This window comes from Ailuropoda melanoleuca, chromosome 5 (assembly GCF_002007445.2).
Source record: "Ailuropoda melanoleuca isolate Jingjing chromosome 5, ASM200744v2, whole genome shotgun sequence".
NCBI lineage: Eukaryota > Metazoa > Chordata > Mammalia > Carnivora > Ursidae > Ailuropoda > Ailuropoda melanoleuca.
Window position 1 is genome coordinate 112,650,796 of NC_048222.1, and position 18,778 is coordinate 112,669,573.

At 39.1% G+C, this 18,778-nt stretch overlaps 1 protein-coding gene across 15 annotated transcripts in view; it reads right to left on the minus strand.

The window, feature by feature from the left end:
- Positions 1-3,906: 3,906 nt before the first annotated feature.
- The window catches only part of IL15 (interleukin 15), a 78,969-nt gene continuing 64,097 nt past the window's right edge, over positions 3,907-18,778 (minus strand). For 8 of the 15 annotated variants that reach the window (XM_034660046.1, XM_034660049.1, XM_034660043.1 and 5 more), the window contains 6 exons: positions 17,719-17,865; positions 16,423-16,520; positions 15,001-15,085; positions 9,618-9,662; positions 7,585-7,722; positions 3,907-4,898 (listed from right to left, as the gene is read on the minus strand). In XM_034660046.1, coding sequence (XP_034515937.1) covers positions 4,791-4,898; positions 7,585-7,722; positions 9,618-9,662; positions 15,001-15,085; positions 16,423-16,520; positions 17,719-17,730 — 486 coding nt within the window. In that variant the 5' untranslated portion in view covers positions 17,731-17,865 and the 3' untranslated portion in view covers positions 3,907-4,790. 15 annotated transcript variants of the gene reach the window in all.

Below are 18,778 nucleotides of genomic sequence, written 5' to 3' on the forward strand. Positions count from 1 at the left end.
GGCAGGAGGGCATTTAAAAAGACATAGCTGAACGTGAACAAAAATTTCAGGTGATTTCTGTCTTTGTTTTTCACACATCAGCAACATAAGCAAAATGTTTCATAGGTCTGCATCTTTTCTCGTCTATACCCACGAGGGACGGAAGCTCTTATCAAATAAAATCATATAGATAAAAGGGCTTTGTGAACTTTAAAGAACCATAAAAGTGTAGGAGAATTAATATTATTTCCATTAGCCTGGTGTGTCCTTAGGGAGCAGAACTCATAGATACACTGAGGGCTTTGACTTGATTAAATCAACTCAGGAAAGTGAACTTCATTGATGACCCATGATCTTTACAACTCTAGAAAAGATGGTACTTGCCATGGGGAGCCATCACTGCCCTGACATTCTAGACTCTCTAAAGTAGGCTCTTAGCTGCTTATGCAGAAATGCTGCTTCTTTCTTATCCTCTCCGTAAACATCTCAGATCTGTCTTTCCTCGACCATGGTGCAACAGAACCCTGTGAGTCCCTGAGGATATGTGTGTAACTGTGCTTTCAAAGCTTCCTCCCTGCCCACCACCCACCCACCGACCCACCAAGCCACGCCCATCGTGCGCCTTTCCATCTGTTTTAGCCGTGCGTGGCCACCAGACAGCAGAGTACCCTCATTACATCCTGGGGGCTTCCTCTACCCCAGTTTTCTTGATGAAGATGACTGGTCTCCCTGACATCAAATGGTTCTCATTAAGAAGTGATTGAAAAATCCTTTTTTCAAAAAGACTTCCTGGTGTAAAGATTCTGACCACAGATCAATTCTGGCTGGCCTCAGAACCCCAAACTGGATTTACATGTTAATCCTGAGGACTTTGGCTTCTCAGGTCATATATACTGCAAATAGGTTTGCTGTATTTGACAGCAAATGAAAAATTACTTGCCAAAGTTGGCCTCCATTAAGTGTTGCAAGGAATTCATTAAGTGACTCCAATACTGAGGTCCATATAAGATGATGTTATTAGAAAAAATTTATCACCTCAGGATTTGGAGGTAAGGGGATTTTGACTTCAACTCTTTTCTCAACAGCAGAAACCAAGCCTGCTGTGTTTTCAGGCACGCCGAGTAAGAGCCTCTTTCTGTTGGAACATAAAGCAAAATCTTTACCACCAATATCCTTACCTGGCCTGTGAGACCAGCTGATATTTATCTTACCAGCTTCTTTCTGACCTTAGCCACTCTGGCCTTCTTTCCGCTCTTTGAACTCACTCTAATCCTTCCTTCCTGAAGATTTTGGCAGGATGTTTCTCAGACGGATCCCCCTGCAATCAGTCTTTATAATTTATAGCAGAGCTCAGACCCCAGTGTTTGAAAGAAGTTTTGACAGCTTGAAAGGATCTGCTGTTTCTTTTATACGCTCACCTGGTGCCCTTCATAGGCCGATAACCGAATAAGCACGAGTGGTTGCTGGGATAACAGGATTCTCCTCCTGGAATGTCAACCCCACGAGGGCCGAACCTCTGGCTGCCTTCCTCACGCTTATAAAGGCAGCGCCTGCCACCATGTTTGCACACAGTAGGCTTTCAACAAACCAGGTTATGGCATGGCTGAAGGAGTGAATTCCTCAATGAGCGTGAGGACGATGAAGACCTATCACTTTCAGAAACACTGGATTCTCTGATAATATTCCAAAAGTGTTGACACAGCTTCTAAAAACTAAAGGCACAATTTTCAATTTGACATCTGTGGAACAACGTCCTCTTCAATTCTTCTAGTGGTTAACTGATTTTGAAATCCGGGATTAAAGAGGTAAAATACAGGACTGTCAGAAGTTCAGAAATACCGGCAATAAAACCAGTCAATCACTGAAGTAGCAATTAGTGAGAGTGTGTTGTGCACACACCGAAAAGTCTACACACCAGAAGCATCCAAAACATGGAAGGAGGCTCACGGTAGCTTGTTACGAAGCAACTGCTTTAAAGGTGGGAGAGCAGTGACGATTGATGCTTCACAGCGATGGCTTATGTTAAGAATTTTCTTAAATGATAGGGAACTGGTCAATGGTTACCTCCCATCAATCTCGGGAAACAGGTTAGGTTTTGCTTATGGCTTTCAGACGCATAAGCAAGAAATGACCCAGTCAGGTTAGTCTTGCAAAATAAGTTAAATTAGGGTTTGTTTGTATGATGAGACCGATTCATTAATTTTTCTTCTATGTTGCATCAGACAGATTATACAATTAGGGGAGTTTTCAATGAAGCTGAAGTTTGCGTTGCATAATAAATTCCTTAGTGAAAATAAAATTCAATCAGGCACATGCAGAAGCATTGAACTAAATCTCTATGGAAATGGGATTTCCTCTGGGCAAAATATTCATACATGACATGCATATGTTAACTGTGACTCACATAGGCATGCAGAGAACTTACATTAAGCCTGAGCTAACACAGATGAATGAACTAAAATGTATTCTCTAGTATTTGTGGGTGGGGGGAAGAGATCGAGCACATATTTAGTTCTCATATTATATATGTTGGCTTGACTTTATGAGCTCTTGAATTTGACGGACAGAAAGAGTAACACATTGAAACACATAATAAGCCCTTCTCACAACAAGAGTAATAGCAGCAAAAGAAAAGAATTCCATTGATTCTGTGTTCTAGGGTAAAAAATGAGAGTATGTAAAGCTAGGCTTATGACTGGGTTTTAACAATCTCTGAGCTCACAAATTATGTATTGGTTCAGTTTGCATTTCCCTGTCCTCTGCCTTCTAACCCTTTTTTTTGCTTATTGCCAGGGAGAGTGTAGAAATGATAGTTTCTCATATATCTTTTTCTTCATTTGAAATTGTAAAGGGGTAAGAATGTAATCCATCAAAATGACTCCAGACTGTAAACCTAATTTTTATTAGGCTTGCCTTGACTATTCGACATTCTAAGTCTATGGATTCGTGCTTGCTTTATTATATGTAACATAAGGCAAATGCTTTCAGCATTTAGGGCAATAGGTGAGATAAAAACAACGTATTCTAAGCTACACAAATAATATTAGGCTGGCTAATTAAGGAGGAGAGTTTTAGAAGGAAAAACTTGGAAACACATATGAAAAACTGATCTTGTTAAGAATTCAGGCCTGAACAATAAAACTTAGGTTGTTTTACATAATTAGTTCTTTTCTTAAGCTAGCTAAGAATGTTTTAAGAGCTGCCCCTCTATGCCTTGAGTTCCTTTTCCTTAAGATTAACTGAAGTGACCCACACTAAGTAACTAATGTGGGAGGAGTTCCAATTTTGAGCACTGGAAATGCCAAATTTTAAACCCATTTCTGTGCTTATATAACCAGAATAAATCATTGGTCACTATAAAATAGTATTGGTGATGTGACTGCCATTATGATTTTCCTTTCCCATCCCAACAAACACCGGAAGGAGGCTAACTTTTGTCTAAGGATTGGATTGGCAACTTGCAGTTAAAAATGATGAATTTTTCCTATTCTCCATCAATAGAAAAGCTAGGGGAAAAAAGAAAGGTAGGTTTTTAAAAATCCATTTCAAAGGAAATTAAAACAAACAAGCAAACAAAACACCACAGTCTCAATCCCTAAACTTTAAAATATAGCTGCCAAATACTATTTGTCTGGAACAAACTGATAGCTGACAGATGACTCTTCAAAATTCAGATAAGACATAGATTTCTCCAAAACTATCTCGAAAAAAATGTTTAAGCATACATTGACTACAGCAATGAGATACATGGCACGGACGGGGTACTGGGGGATGCAAGAATGTTTCAATAGAGAACTGGTTCGTATTGTGGAATGGAGCGAAATCGAATCCGTAGGACATCAATTCCTACCCTGTAGCCCCTCGGTGAAGAACTCCAGAAGTGAACTGGGTGAAAGAACTCGTGAGGAGACAAAAATATTTCATTTTAGTCATAGTTTTATTAAAAAAGAGCTTGAAAATTTCAGACAGTATAGTGCAAAAATATATAAACAATTATTTTTTATCAGATAATGTTGGCTCTAACAAATCAGCAGTTTTCTTTTTTATATACAAACACGGCAAAAAAATGTGAAAATATAAAACACCTGCACTCAGAAAAGCATGAAATATTAACATCATTATAACCAAGAGTTCTCTATACACGATTCTACCTATCGGTGAAGGTTTATTATTGCCACTCCCACCTAAGATTTACTGCTGCACAGTACAGGCCAGGTTCAAACACTATCTTTGATAACAGGTGCTTTCTAGATCAATAATGACGTTACAGAGTCAAGCACCCATTTCACACCTCTTTGTCCTTTCTCATTGGGAGTCAATTCTTCCTCCTTGTGCGACACCCACTGGAGAAGTGAGTGAAGGCTGGTGGTTAGCAGTTCCTCGCAGGCTGGAGCACAGTTTACCTGCCCCAGTGGTGCTCAGTCCCACCAGCTGTGTAATTCAACTCCTGCCCTTGAAGGAATGTCCCCTATTTCCTTAAAAGGGGTAAGTATCAGTGCAATTTCAAAGGATAAAGAAGGCACACAATTTTATTCAATACTTTATGTTATGCTACAAATATGTACAACTTCAATAATAAATAAAGAATAAGTGAACAAAATAAGTAGGAGGACAGTTCATAGACATCATGTTACTCAATGTCATTTTTCTGCCTTCATTTCCAAGAGTTCATCTGATCCAAGATTCCAGATCATCCTCTTGTTAGAAAAATTGGTTTGGGCAGCCCATGTGAACTGTGGAGAGTTTCATTGCCTTTAAGCCCTGGGAAGATGCTTGTTAATGGCAGAAATGCTGAAGAGGATCGATTACAATCAAGAGTTGATGAACATTTGTACAATATGGACAAAACTCTGCAAAAATTCTTTAATATTTTTTTCCTCCAATTCCTCACATTCTTTGCATCCCGTTTCAGTTATATCCTGCCAAATAAAAAGAAAGGATTAGATTGGAAAGTCTACTAGACCTCTTTTCTGGGAATATCACATCATTTGAGCCATAGGGTGAGGTCTTGAGACATGAAAACTTTGGTGAATTGATATCACAGTAGGAAGAACTACTGGAAAAGAGAACTGGGAGATTTGATTTAGGCTTATTTTTCCTATCATGGGTTAAAGATATTGGAAAAATAAGCCATGTCTATCAAACCATGGACTTCCTGCTTAGCGCCCTTGAGTGGCTTTCTGGTCATCTACCCTAGCATCAAGTCCATGCCTCCCCACATGGCACCAGGGGCCCTGAGGTGTTCCTCACATGTTTCTCTCACCTGTCCCCACCACCTCAAAGGACATGGCCTAAGTACACTGAGTTCCTGCCTCGACCCGCATGCACACATCATGCTACTGGCTATCCCACTGTGTTGGCTTTTTTTCTTTCATGTTCCTCATTGCTATTTTAGTTACCATGACTCAGGTTAAGATGACTCAGGTGCTGTCTCCACCGGGAAGGCGTTCCTGAACTGAAGACCTCCCCGGGCTGGGCTAAACGTTCCATCTCTACATTCTCAGACCCTCCCTCCTATCACACCATATATTATATTGATAGGAGGGAGTTTCAGGCTTTTTAAGCTACTATTCTCTAGGCTTTTCCAGTAGCGCAAAGCCACACATTTTTGTTTCCCTAGCACTTAGCATAGGGCCCAGTGCACAGTAGTCACCCAGTCGTTACTGGCTGAATTAAACTATGAGATAAAGACCACAAGTTGTAATTCAAAGTTTCCTGGATAACTAGAATCTTCCAAATATAGTCATCACAGAAAAACTATTTAGAGATCATCCGAACCATGAAAGCTGTACCAGCAAACATCAAAATGAGATTTTACATCCATTAAGCACTTGAAATTCAGATTCACCAACATTGATCAATCACATATGCTATGCCAGGCACTGTCATATTCCACAGAGCGCTGTCCTCCTTGAAAATAATCACGTCAGCCGGCGAAGCAGTGGTATTGCATGATCCATCTCAGCTGACATAATCAGTGAAATGTTCTGACTGTGCGGCCTGCCCGCTCCTTCCACTAGATGTGCTGAACACACCACATTGCGGTCACAGGAACCGTGACCACGGGCATCAAGAGCTCGCCAGTGATGTCGTTAGGAGTTATCTGTTGCCCAGCTCAGCTCTCTACCGATTACATAGAAGTAACATAGCACCAGAGTATTTTAAATATCAGTGTGTTCATTTCATAAATACATAAGTGTCTAGAATATGCCAGGCAATGTTCAGGGAGTTGGGATATGGCAATGAAGAAAAACAAAAACAAAACACAAAAATAACTGCCCCTCTGAAACTGGCATTCGAGTAGGGAAAAGCAGACAACAGCCATTAAGGAAAACGCCAGCTAGTGGGGCATGCAGACAAGGGGACGGGGCGTGGGGATGGATCGCAATTGTGAAGAGTGGACATCACTGAGAAGGTGATATTTCAGCAAAGACCTAAAGCAACCTGGCATTTTTCGGGCAAGTGCACGGCGTCCAGCCACCCCAGCTCAGGGGCTTGGCACTTTCAGTTGCCTAAACGTCCTTCCCCAGAGACAAGGCCCAGTCCCTCTCGTCTTGGCTTAGTAGATAAGCCTCTAAAGTGGGGTCCCAGACCTCTCATCTGCCTTCTTCTTGGCCACTGGAATTAATAAATACCTGGGTTATTATTCATTTCCTTCTGATTGCTTTATTTATGCTTTACTTTATGGTTTATTTAAGTCCCTTACGAGCAGAGACCAGGTGTGTTTTTTCACGTCTGTTATCCTGAGGGCCTGCCATGAGGCCCAAAAAGTATCTGTTAAATTAATGAATTATTCTTATGTCTTCTTTGTTTATAAAACTTCTTTCTCTCCACTCTACTTTGGCTACTAGTGTTGTGCCAGGAAAGCTATCATGCTTTTCTTTGGGGGCCTCTGAGCAGCTCACCCCCACGCCTGCCGTGGGCGTCCCTCCAATTTGCTCTCCCGGAACCGCACTGCTCGTGGTGCCTGGCATGGCCCCAATTCTACTTGAATTATTAATATTTTTTCTATTTTCTTTTTGCAGCATTTGTCCTGCTGGTGGATAAGAAGAAGACACCCCCAAAGTGAAACTGCTTGGGTATGAATCCTGGCTCCCCATTTTACCAGCTGTGCGAATTGGAGGAAGTGATTGATTTTCAAGCCCTTAGTGCTTCAAACTTAAACAGACACAAGGATAAATATCTCACAGATTTATTGTGGGAACGCAATGGATTACCATGTCACCACTGAAGAACAGTGTCTGGTACAGAGTAATAACCAAATAAATGCGAATTGCTATTCTTGATGCCAAACACTTATCTATGTAATTAGATTCATGTTTATCCACTGCACCTGGGGAGAAATGCCTTGAGGGCAATGACCTCACTGGTTCACCACTGTCACTCCAGCACCAGAACGCACCGCCTGGCGTCAGGCAGTAAATGTTTGTTGAATGAATAAACTGATAAACCAATTTAGGACTGTGTGCATGCTAGTGATGGTGGCCACTGAGCCGGCATCAACTCCCTCTCCCGAGGATCGGCTTGTTCCTTATAACCAGCTAATGACTTCTCCCAACCCACTCCGAAAGCATCAAAGCTCCATCCGACTATTGGAAAACTCACCCCATTAGAAGATAAACGATCGTTTGCTAGGAAGATAAGGTTCTCCACCGTTTCATTAAGGACATGATGTTTGAACTCAAGCGAAATAACACGTAACTCCAGGAGAAAGCACTTCATCGCTGTTACTTTGCAACTGGGCTAAAAATAGTTATAGAGAATCATTTTGAAAAAAAAAAAAAAGATCTTTCCATTATGCCTGTTTACATAGAAGTTTGGCTTTGAAATCAAAACCCAAACGACAAAACAATCTAAGAGGATGGTAATATTATACAGAAGAACGAACATAAATCTAGAAAACATGGAAATAATAGGCCACTTTTTCTCACTGAGAACATTTCCTCTTTGTAAAACGGTGATAATACCAGCCTGAGACTCTCAAAACATTAGTATGGATAGTGCACAGAAAGAATTTTTAGAATCAGATTGTGTTAACATTTTAAACAGTGATGGCTTCTGATGGTGCTATTTCTGCAAGTTCCAAAGTTCCAGAGGCAGAAGTGATTCCAAGAAATGTATCAGAAAAATCAGCATAGCAGTATTGCCCACTCACGGGCTGGCCAAATCACAGAGGTACCTTTCAGATACCACAGAAGTACGCTTCCCACAATGGTCACTTGAACAAAAGCCTAAACGTAAAAGAAGCATTGACGAATATCTGGAGATTTGAGCACGACCTGTTTGACTTTCTGTTCTCATTGCCTGCACAGCGCCTGGGACCCTGCAGGCACTTCACAGATGCTTAGTGCGTGGACGAGGGAAGGAAGGAATCCATGCATGNGGAATCCACGCATGTGCCTGGCACTGGGAATATGCCTTAAGTCACACAGCAGCTGCTCAGGATGGAAGGGTGAATACTGTCCCCACATAGATAGATAGATAGATGACAGACAGAAAGAATAATAAATAAATAAATAAATAAATAAATAAATAAATAAATAAATAAATAAATAAAACAGGCTCAGAAATGTTGAGTGACTTCTAAGGTAACACAGCTTGGAAGTAGGTGAATCAGAGTTTAAATGGTAAATTTCAACCTCAGCTTCTTTCTACAACCCATGAGTTACAAAGTTATCTTCTTGCAAGAAAAGCAATCTCAGGATGCTGACTTTTGGTGGTTAATTGCTCTGCACTTTGGAAAAATGGAAGAGGTGCTGAAGCCAAAGAGGCAGACCATTTCCAGGTGTAGCAGCACTAGCCACGTGGTTGATGACTATCTGTTTTTTTCTAGTTTGCGGTGAAGCCTTCCTCCCAAAGCTCAGAAAGTCTGCATAGGAGCAAAAGCTTCTATGTCAGAGAAGTCCTAACTGAGCACTAATTGAGAGCAGACTCACCGTTCTCCACCCACACAGCATAGAGTTTGTTTTCCACGAGGTGAAGAAGTCAGGGATTTGTTTCTTGCTTTTTAGTAGCCAGTCCAGAGGGAAGGACCAGCAACATGGCTAAAATCATGCATGCCTTCAGCAGTGTCAGGGTATTAATGAAACAGGTTCAAGATCATTTTTGAATTCTGAGAGGTTTTATGAGTTGTGTTTATTTCTTTTCTCACATGGAGGGTAACCAGCCAGAATCCTTTTCTGACAATTGTAGAGATTCATGCAAAATGTAGAACATGGATGCATTTAAGCGATTTGTAGAAAATTTGATTAAGGGTGATAATATACTACCAGCACTGGAAATTACAGATATGGCAGATAGTTTTAAATTTTATCAGTTAACCTGATTTTTGTATTTAATTGCATCATGATCTAATTGTATCACAAAATATGTATTACATTTTGCTTGACATTGATGAAAAAGGCTATTTTATACTTTGATTTGGTACCATTATGAAAATAGCATCTATGTAGCTCTTTGTCCCCAAGTCCCACAACCTCAACAATTACTTACAAAATTCATTGATCATATGTTGTCAGAACACACCAAAAGTTAGGTTCAAAAACTACACATCCTTCAGTAAATTTATGAAAATATACTTCTTCAACTTTTGAAAACTGGAAAATATAGCAATTTTCAAAAAAATAAACTATACTCACATGAGCATCACTTTCAGTATATAAAGTGGTATCAATATGTATAGACTGAAAGGAAACAAAATTAGATAATATGAAAAACTATGCCCTGCTTTAGATATAGTGAGAACAACCTACTGAAAACATTAAATTAAGCTTTTCAAATTAATTTTTTTTATTTTGAGTTAATTTCAGATTTATATGCAATTGTAAGAGAAAATAGAGATCCAGTGTCCCCTTCACCACTCCCCCAGCAGTAATATCGTGCATAACCGCAGTACGATATCACAACCAGGAAACTGACATTGATACAATCCACTTCCCTTGTTCGGATTTCACCACTTTGATGTGCACTAATGGGTGTGTGCAGTTCTACTCCATTTTACCAGATGTGTAAATGCATGTGACCACCTCCACAGTTACAATACAGAACATCACCACTAAAATCCTCCTCCTCCTATTTTATGGCCCAAACCACCTTTCTTAACACACATTCCACCCCCCCTTTCTAATCCCTTGCAACCACTTCTCTCCATTCCTATATCATTTCGAGAATGTTATATAAGTGGACTCCTATAGTATATAATCTTTTGAGATTGGCCTTTTGAATACACTATTTTTTGAATGGTTATAGGTTTATAGAACATGAGCCGAAAGTACAGAAGTCCCCCATATATCCCCTTGCCCCCCTGCCCCAGTTTCTCCTATTATTTATTACTATCTTGCATTAGCATGGTGCCTCTATTACAATTGATGAGTCAGTATTGATACATTTGTAACCAAAGTCCATAGACTGCATTGGGATTCAGTCTTGGCATTGTACATTCTGAGTTTTAACAAATACATAATGACATGTATCAGCCATTACAGTATCATACAAAATAGTTTCTTTGCCATAAAGATCACCTGTGTTCCATCTACTTATCTCTCCTTCTCCCCGTGGCCCCTGGAAATTTCCCACTGATATTTCTGCTGTATCCATGGTTTAACCTTTTCCAGAATGTCATAGAGTTGGAACCACAGCATGTAGCCTTTTTAGATTGGCTTCTCTCACTTAGTGGATATGCTTTTAAGGTTTCTCTGTGTCTTTTCACGTCTAGCAGCTCATTTGCTTTTATTGCTGGAGAATATTCTACTGTACGGATGTACCACAGTTAGCCTATTCAGACTGGCTTTTTTTCACCCAGCATAATACTCTGGAGATCCGTCCAACTTGTTGTATCAGTAATTCTTCCCTTATATTCGCTCAGTGTTGTTCCATGATGTACCACAGTTTATTCATCCATTGAAGGGAACTGGGATTTTCAGTTCTTAGCTATTACCAATAAAGGTCTATGAACATTCATGTGCCTGTTTTTGTGTGGACATGAGTTTTCATTTCTCTGATAGAAATGTCCCCGAGTGCAACTGTTGGATCATATGGTGAATGCATGTATTGTTTTATAAAAAGTAGCCAAACTATTTTAGAGTAGCTGTAAAATCTCATATTCTCATCAAAAATATGTGATGCAGTTCCTCCAATCCTTGCCAGCGCTCAGCATTATTACTATTTTTTAATTTACATATCTTGTAAGTGCATGGTGATGTCACTGTGGTTTTAATTTGCATTTTCTAAATAATGTACGGCCATTTATTGGCACTTTCTCCCAGAAAAAGACTTGCAGTGGTTTATACTTTCTTCCTTTCTAATCTGCACACTTTTAGTTCTTTTTCTTGCCTTGTCAATTCAGCTAAAATTCCAATACAGAGTTGAGTAAGAGTGGTGAAAGATGAAATATTTGTCTCATTTCTAAGCTTTGGGGAAAAACATTCTTTCCCCATTAAGTATGATGTTGGCTCTAGGTTTTTTGTACATGCTCCGTATCAAGTTGAAAAGTTACCCCTCTTTCCTTGGTTGCTAAGAAATATTACTAGGAATAAGTATATTCTTCAAATGCTGTTTGTCCATCAGTCGATCCGATCATATGATAATCTGCTTTACCTGTTGATAAGGTGGATTACAGAGACTGATTTCCCAATAGTAAGCGGGTCTTGCATACCTGCAATAAATCCCATTGGTCATGGTATATAATTCTTCTAATACATTGGTGAATTTTATTTGCTACCATTTTATTGAGAATTTCTGCATCGAAGTTCATTAGAGGTATCTGTTGCTTTCTCTTTTGGTATCATCTTTGCCTGGTTTTAGCATTAGGGTAATACCTTGCCTAAGTGAGTTAGAAAGTTTTCCCTTTTCTATTTTTGGAAGAGACTGTAAAAGTGGTGTTAATTTTTCTTTAAGTGTTTGGTAGAATGCTCCAGTGAAAGCAGGTGGGCCTGGGGATTTGTTCTGGGGAGCTAATTTATGGTGAATTCAGTTTCTTTAATGGTTATAGTAGTTTGGGGATTGTTTATTTCATCTTTGTTACATTTTGGGAGTTTGTGGTTTTTGAGAAATTGGTCCATTTCCTCCAAGTTGTCAAATACAGAGAAGAAAGCTGTTTACAGTTTTTTCTTTATTATCCTTTCAATGCTTGCGGATTCTGTAGTGAGTCTCTAATTTCAGTTCTGATATTAATGGTTTACGTCATCTTTCTTAATCTTTGACAGTTTTTCTAGAGGTTTATCAATTTTATTGATTTTCCCCCCAAATAAGGAGCATTATGTTTCACTAAGTTTCTCTATTATTTTTCTGATTTCACTTTCTTTAATTTCTGCCCTTGTCTTTACTTTTCCTTCCTTCTGCTTGTGTTAGGTTTATTTTGCTCTTCTCTTTCCAGTTTTTTGAGAGAACTTAGATTGTTGATCTGAGATCGTTCCTCTTTCCTAATATAATCATTTAGTTTTATAAATTTCCCTCTCAGTCCCACAGATCTTGATGTGTTGTATTTTCATTTTCATTCAGGTCTATGTACTTTTTTATATCCTTTGAGATTTAATCTTTGACCCATGAAATATTTAGAAGTATATTATTTAATTTCCAAAAGTTTGGAGATTTTCCTGCTATCTTTATATAATTGACTTCTATATGATTCCACTGTGGTCAAAGAACACACCCTGCATGATTCCAATTCTGATAAATTTGTTAACATTTGTTTTATGGCCCATGATTGGTTAGTCTTGGTGAATGGGGCCTGAAAAAAATGTTAATTCCTTGTCAGTGGGTGAAATGTTTCATCGATGGAAATCAGATGTTGCTGGCTGACTGTGTTGTCCGGTGCTTCTATGCCCTGTCTGATTTTCTCGCTTGTCGTTCAGTTTGCTCCTTAGGAAGTGGTGAAGTCCTCAACTGTAATTGTGGATCTGCCGATAACCTTTCAGTTTGGCTAGTTTTTGCATCTTGTATTTTGAGGCTCCGCTGTGTGGTGTGTACACAGATCACGTTTTCCTGGGGGATTCATCTCTCGCCATTTTGTAATGTATCTCGTGAGTCTAGTAATTTTACTTGCTGTAAAGTCTACTTTATCGGATATTAAGAGAGCTATTTCAGATTTTGAAAATTATTGTGTGTATGTGTATCAGCTTCCTAGAGCTGCAGTAACAAAATATCAAAATGAGGGCTTAAAACAACAACTTATTCTCTTACAACTCTGGAAGCTGGAGGTCCAAAATCAAGATGTCAGCAGGGCCATGATCCCTCTGAAGGCTCTAGGACAATCCTTCTTTACTTCTCCCACGTCCCTCGAGACTCGGGCAATCCTGGGCCTTCTGTGGCTTCTAGCTGCGTCATCCTAGTTTTCTTTGCCTCCAATTCACATGGTCTCCAATGGTAGCTGCCTCCAATTTCACTTGGCCTTCTTCCCTGTTACTCTCTTTGTGGTCTGTCCTCTTCCCAGAAGGAAAGCTAGTCATGGAGTTAGGGTCCACCCCACCCAAGTAGGACCTCACCTTAACTAATTACATTTGCAAAGACCCTATTTCCAAAGAATGACACATTTGGAGGTTCCGAGTAGACACGATTTTGGGGGGGCACTATTCCACAACCCATTACCATATGGTATATTCTTTTCTCTTTTCAATTTCACCCTACTTATATCATTGTATTTGAAGTGAATTTCTTGTAGACAGCAAAACACTGGTTTGTGTTTTGTTATCAATTTGGTCAATCTCTGTCTTTTACTTGTATTCTCTTTCCCCTCTCCTTCTGAGATTCTAAGGCTAAGAATGCTGGATCTTGGGCGCCCAGGTGGCTCGGTCAGTCAAAAGTGAGACTCTTGATTTCGGCTCAGGTCATGATCTCAGGGTCATGAGATCCAGCCCCGCATCGGGCTTCATGCTCAACACAAAGTCTGCTTGTCCCGGTACCTCTGCTCCTCCCCCCACTCGCCCTTCCTCTCTCTCCCTAATAAATAAATTTTTAAAAAATTTTTAAAAAATGCTGGATCTTTTATTATACTGAAGATCCCTGAGGCTTGTTTTTTCAGTGTGTGTTCTATTATTCTATCTTCAAGTTCACCATCTTTCCTCTGTCATATTCATTCTGCTTGTGAATCTCTCCAGTTTGTTTTGTATTTCAGTTACTGTATTTTTCAGTTCTGTCATTTCCACTTGGTTCTTTTTATATATTATATTTCTTTGCTGAGACTTTGTTTTATCCAGTTGTTTCAAGGGTACCTGTAATTGCTTGTTGGCACATTTTTACGATGGCTGCTTTAAAATCCTTGCCAAATAATTCCAACATCTAACCCATCTCCCTTTCAGAGTCTATCTCAGAGTCGTTTCTCAGTCAAGTTGTGATGTTCTTGCTTCTTGGTCTAATGAGTGAGTGTCGGCTGTCTTCTGGTATTGCAGCTTTATGTTAGAGACCCTGGTTCCATTTAAATCTTCTGCAGCAGCACGCAGCCACCCTGGTTAGTTTAGGTTCAGACTTCTGTTTGTAAGCTGCGGTTCCAAATGACAGTGTGGCTTTCAGAATCTTTGTGGTGCTAATTTGAATTGCTTGGTTCACCTGGCGCGCCTGGGACTCCCACTGGCTCCTGCCGTGTCACCCCCTGCGGTAGAAGGCAATTCCCTGGCCGTAGTCCTCAATGGGGCTCCTGCTCTCTTTCTCCTTGCAGGTTCTGCCAGTGGTCTCACCACCAGGGAGAGAGGCGGTTTCCTAGCCACAGGACAGAGCGCTCCTCCCTGGGTCAGGCAATGCTCCCTACAAGAGCCACCAAGCTGCCCAGTTTCTTTGCTGGAGACGGGAGTCCCTGGACTGTGGTGACAGAGAGCTCTTCATACCAGTCCACTTATAAATTGAGTTTTAAAGATAATTAGGATCTGAAAATTGTAAGGAAAAGATTTCATTTAAGGCTCTGTCAGGCTCATGAATTTCTACAAAAATATTATTTCAAGTGGGATTTCATTAAGACTGACAGCAGAACGTAGGGAGAGGCATACTCCATAGCAATCATACCAGACAGTTTATGGAAAAATGAGTACTCACTTGAATAATATTGTCAATTTTTTCCAAATCACGTATTACAAACTGCCAGTTTGCCTCTGTTTTAGGAAGACCTGCACTGATACAGCTGAAAGCAAAACCAAACAGCAAAACATTTTGAATGAGCATAATAATACTGACTTGATGAATATTACAGGCAAAAGAGCAATCAAGAATTTTTAAATTTTAATCAGTGAAAAGATAAGTGTTATCCTTGCTTTTGTACATTCAACAGACTTGTAGATGAATGTAAACACCAAACATATAGTTTGACCCCTTGACACTCGAAGCTAACTTAAGGCCTGACCTACTGGGATTAGAGAAAAACCTAATTTGGAAGGATAACTTATAAATAACCTGGTGTAATTTACCAAAATGGAATAAACATCACCTGATGTGTGGCAGTGCTCAGTAAATGTTTTTGAATGAATTGCTAGTTTTCTTTCTTTATATGGCTTTTAAGTCCAATAGGTAAAATTCTTAAAATAAGCAATAATCATTTTCATGTACAGACTTTGATAGTAAATATTCTTTACCATAGATTAAACATGCCCCTTGGCACACCGCTCATACTGTGACTATGCCTGCAGTGGCTTCAGAAATATTACAGACTTGAGATCGATCTAGTCTGAATGATCATATACTTACTCATTTCCGTAAAACTGAAATTTAACATCAGGACAAAAGGCTCATACACTGACCAAGTGACTGTGGAAGGATTCCTCAGGCTTGAGGAAAAATAGTTGCTCCCTGATGGATATTGTATGGAAGCAAGAGAACCGACACTAGTCTTCCCTGGGAGGAAGATGTATCTGCACCCATCTATGGATCCCCACGCCGTGACCGCATCAGTAAGGGAAACTGAGCTGAGGGTCACAGTACATAACTACAGGCTGGGTGCTCTGGGCCAGCTGTGTGCAGTGAATTAGCTACATCTAAGAGAAAAGAAAAAAGTTAATAAGCATGGGTATGTATCTGAATATCTATTAGGAGGAAAAACGAAAGCCCTAAATAAAGAAACATTTCCAAACTGATGTAGGATAGAGACAGAGGATGGGAGATGTCAGTGCCAGGGACAGATAAAAAAGCAACATAGACAAGCCCTAAATATCTATATTTTCTTGCTGTGAAATCATGTAAGCTATTAATAAGAAATGGACTTCCAAGTTTACTTAAATACCGGAGGTCTAATTCATCGGAAGGCTAAAACGCTCATTTGGAATATTACCCAAATGTAGAAATGCTCATTTGGGTGTTTACCAAACCTCCTCGGACTCCCCATCATCTGCCCTCTACCGTACCCCCAATACTTAGTTCCTAAGGATTTAAGCAAACCGAACATAAGCCAGTTTAACAGAGAAGATACTGAAGAACCATGGTCACAGCCATTAGCATGATGACCTTTCTGCTGCAAGAGAAACTTACCCCAAAACGAAGACATGAATGCCGGCCTCAGTTAGAAAATGACTGTTCAAAAGCAAACACAAGTAGCACTGGATGGAAGTACTTCTCAGATGTGGTTTCTGAAAACCAGAATCACAGGCAAAGTGGTCAAAACTTTTTTAGTTAAAAAAATCATACTTAAAATAATATGTTATCATATTTTTAGATTCTAAAAGGTAAGTTTATCACAATTTCAGAATGCTTTTTATTAAAATTAATGAAGCTAGAATTTATCCTTCTTGGTTTCTCCCCACCTCCAGCTCTGTCTCCTCTGTGCAACATTCTTTAATGTGTATTTCTCCGGGTGCATTTCAGTGATGATAATTTTAAGAAAATTCACATATTTACTAATTTACACATATAAACTAATATCACCACTTACTCTGTTTCTATTATCCTTATCCTCCCTCTCATCTTTTTTTTTTCCTTTTTAATAGTTGAGCATATGTTTGTTTGATTGCCCTTAATTCTCTATGGCATGTTCATTTTTTATTTTTTTATTTGGGTGTGGTTGACAATAGTAGTTCAACACATTTTATATAGCACAGATGAATACCATGAGTTACTAATACAGGTGTACTAGTTATATATTAATTTCATGTAACTATCTGAAAATTAATTATATATTGATATCATTTGGAGGGAAAAAATGGATAAAAATAGACCCAACTAAAGATACTCTATGCCATCCTAACAAGTAATATATAATAATTTTTCTTGGTGATTTAGGAACATACTTACCATAGAATTTCTCAGTTTTGATACTTTTGCCTGCCTCTCTCATCCTGTCAAAACCTTTACAGAAAGTGCCCTACCCACTAAAAATCTGTGCTTCATGTAGTCTACACCGAAGAGATGAATAATAACCAGACATTGTCATCAAAGACTAGACAAAGACAAAAATAATTTCCAGACATTGTCATCAAAGACTAGACAAAGAGAAAAATAATATCCAGACATTGTCATCAAAGACTAGACAAAGACAAAAATAATATCCATACATTGTCATCAAAGACTAGATGAAAATTCAAGAACAAAATAAGGTAAGATAAGTGAAATAATACATTTACAATGACATGAAGAGCACATCAGGGTGTTAGTAGGGTTAAAAGACCTACTTGTATTTACTCTCAAAATAAGAATAATCCATACGTGAACAGAGATCTGTGACATCTCAAGGTCTTTGGAGAAGAGTCATATAACTTATGATGAAGTATCCGAGATTCAAGTGATCTTTTATGAAAAGTCCATCTATTATCTTTATCTAATTTTTCTTACCGAAATTCTCATTACTCAATGCCAGGGAAAATCCTTAAGTATTGAAGAAGAGCTGACTACGGCAATGGGTTTCCAGCAGCTGTCCATCCAGAATACTTCCTACAATACAATCCAGGGTAGGAATGATCCATTAAAAACACGAGTGGACTAGCGGGAGAAAGGAAGGGAGGAAATTAATATTCATTGAGCACTTATTTTTCATGGGCTCTTAGTCACTCTCTATATATCACACTACATCCTCCCAATGGTCTTACGGGGTAGGGTTAGCAGCACTTGGGTAAGCTGCCCCGGGCCCACAGCAAGTACACGACAGCCCGGATTTGAGACCAGGCCCGTCTGATGACCAAGCCCAAACACTCTCCACTATAGTATATTCCTCAATTGGCAAATTCCAAAATTCCATATCAGTGAACAGCAGAAGCAACCAAACACATGGCTTCATATAAACTACTGACCGTTCATTTAATTCACAACAGAGCTAGCTACGTCCATAGACACTGAACAGCTGTCTTCAGTCTTTGAAATAGATCACTGTGTATTAAAACACTATTTGAGAATTTCATAAGTTACAAATTCTATTTTTTTCTAATTCAAGGCAATGATGAATGTAAAGATCACACACTCCCAGTTTCAACTCCATTTATTAAAGCAAAAATTAAAACCAAGATACATAAAAGGTAAAGTTATTGGTGCCATCCTTTTAAAATAGTATGTATTTACTGACCTCCCCAAAAAATCAAAATCTGCCATGGCCTTGGCATAAATATTCACTGCAATTAAGTTCTGTAAATGCAATTATTTTATTTTGCAGATGACTGCTTTATGATATATGATGGATAAATCTTTAAAAGAAAAAAAACTAGCATTTATCTAAGCATTAAACAAGACTATGAGAGTATATTCAACAGGAATGCCTTTTTTTAACAATACTATATGAAATCGAATCCTATTACATACGATCTGACTCACACACACGATTTAAATCACAGCAAACCCTCATTACTCTCATCGTAGAATCATCCTCTTTGTCTATATTATTGCAGGGTCTCAAATTTTTACA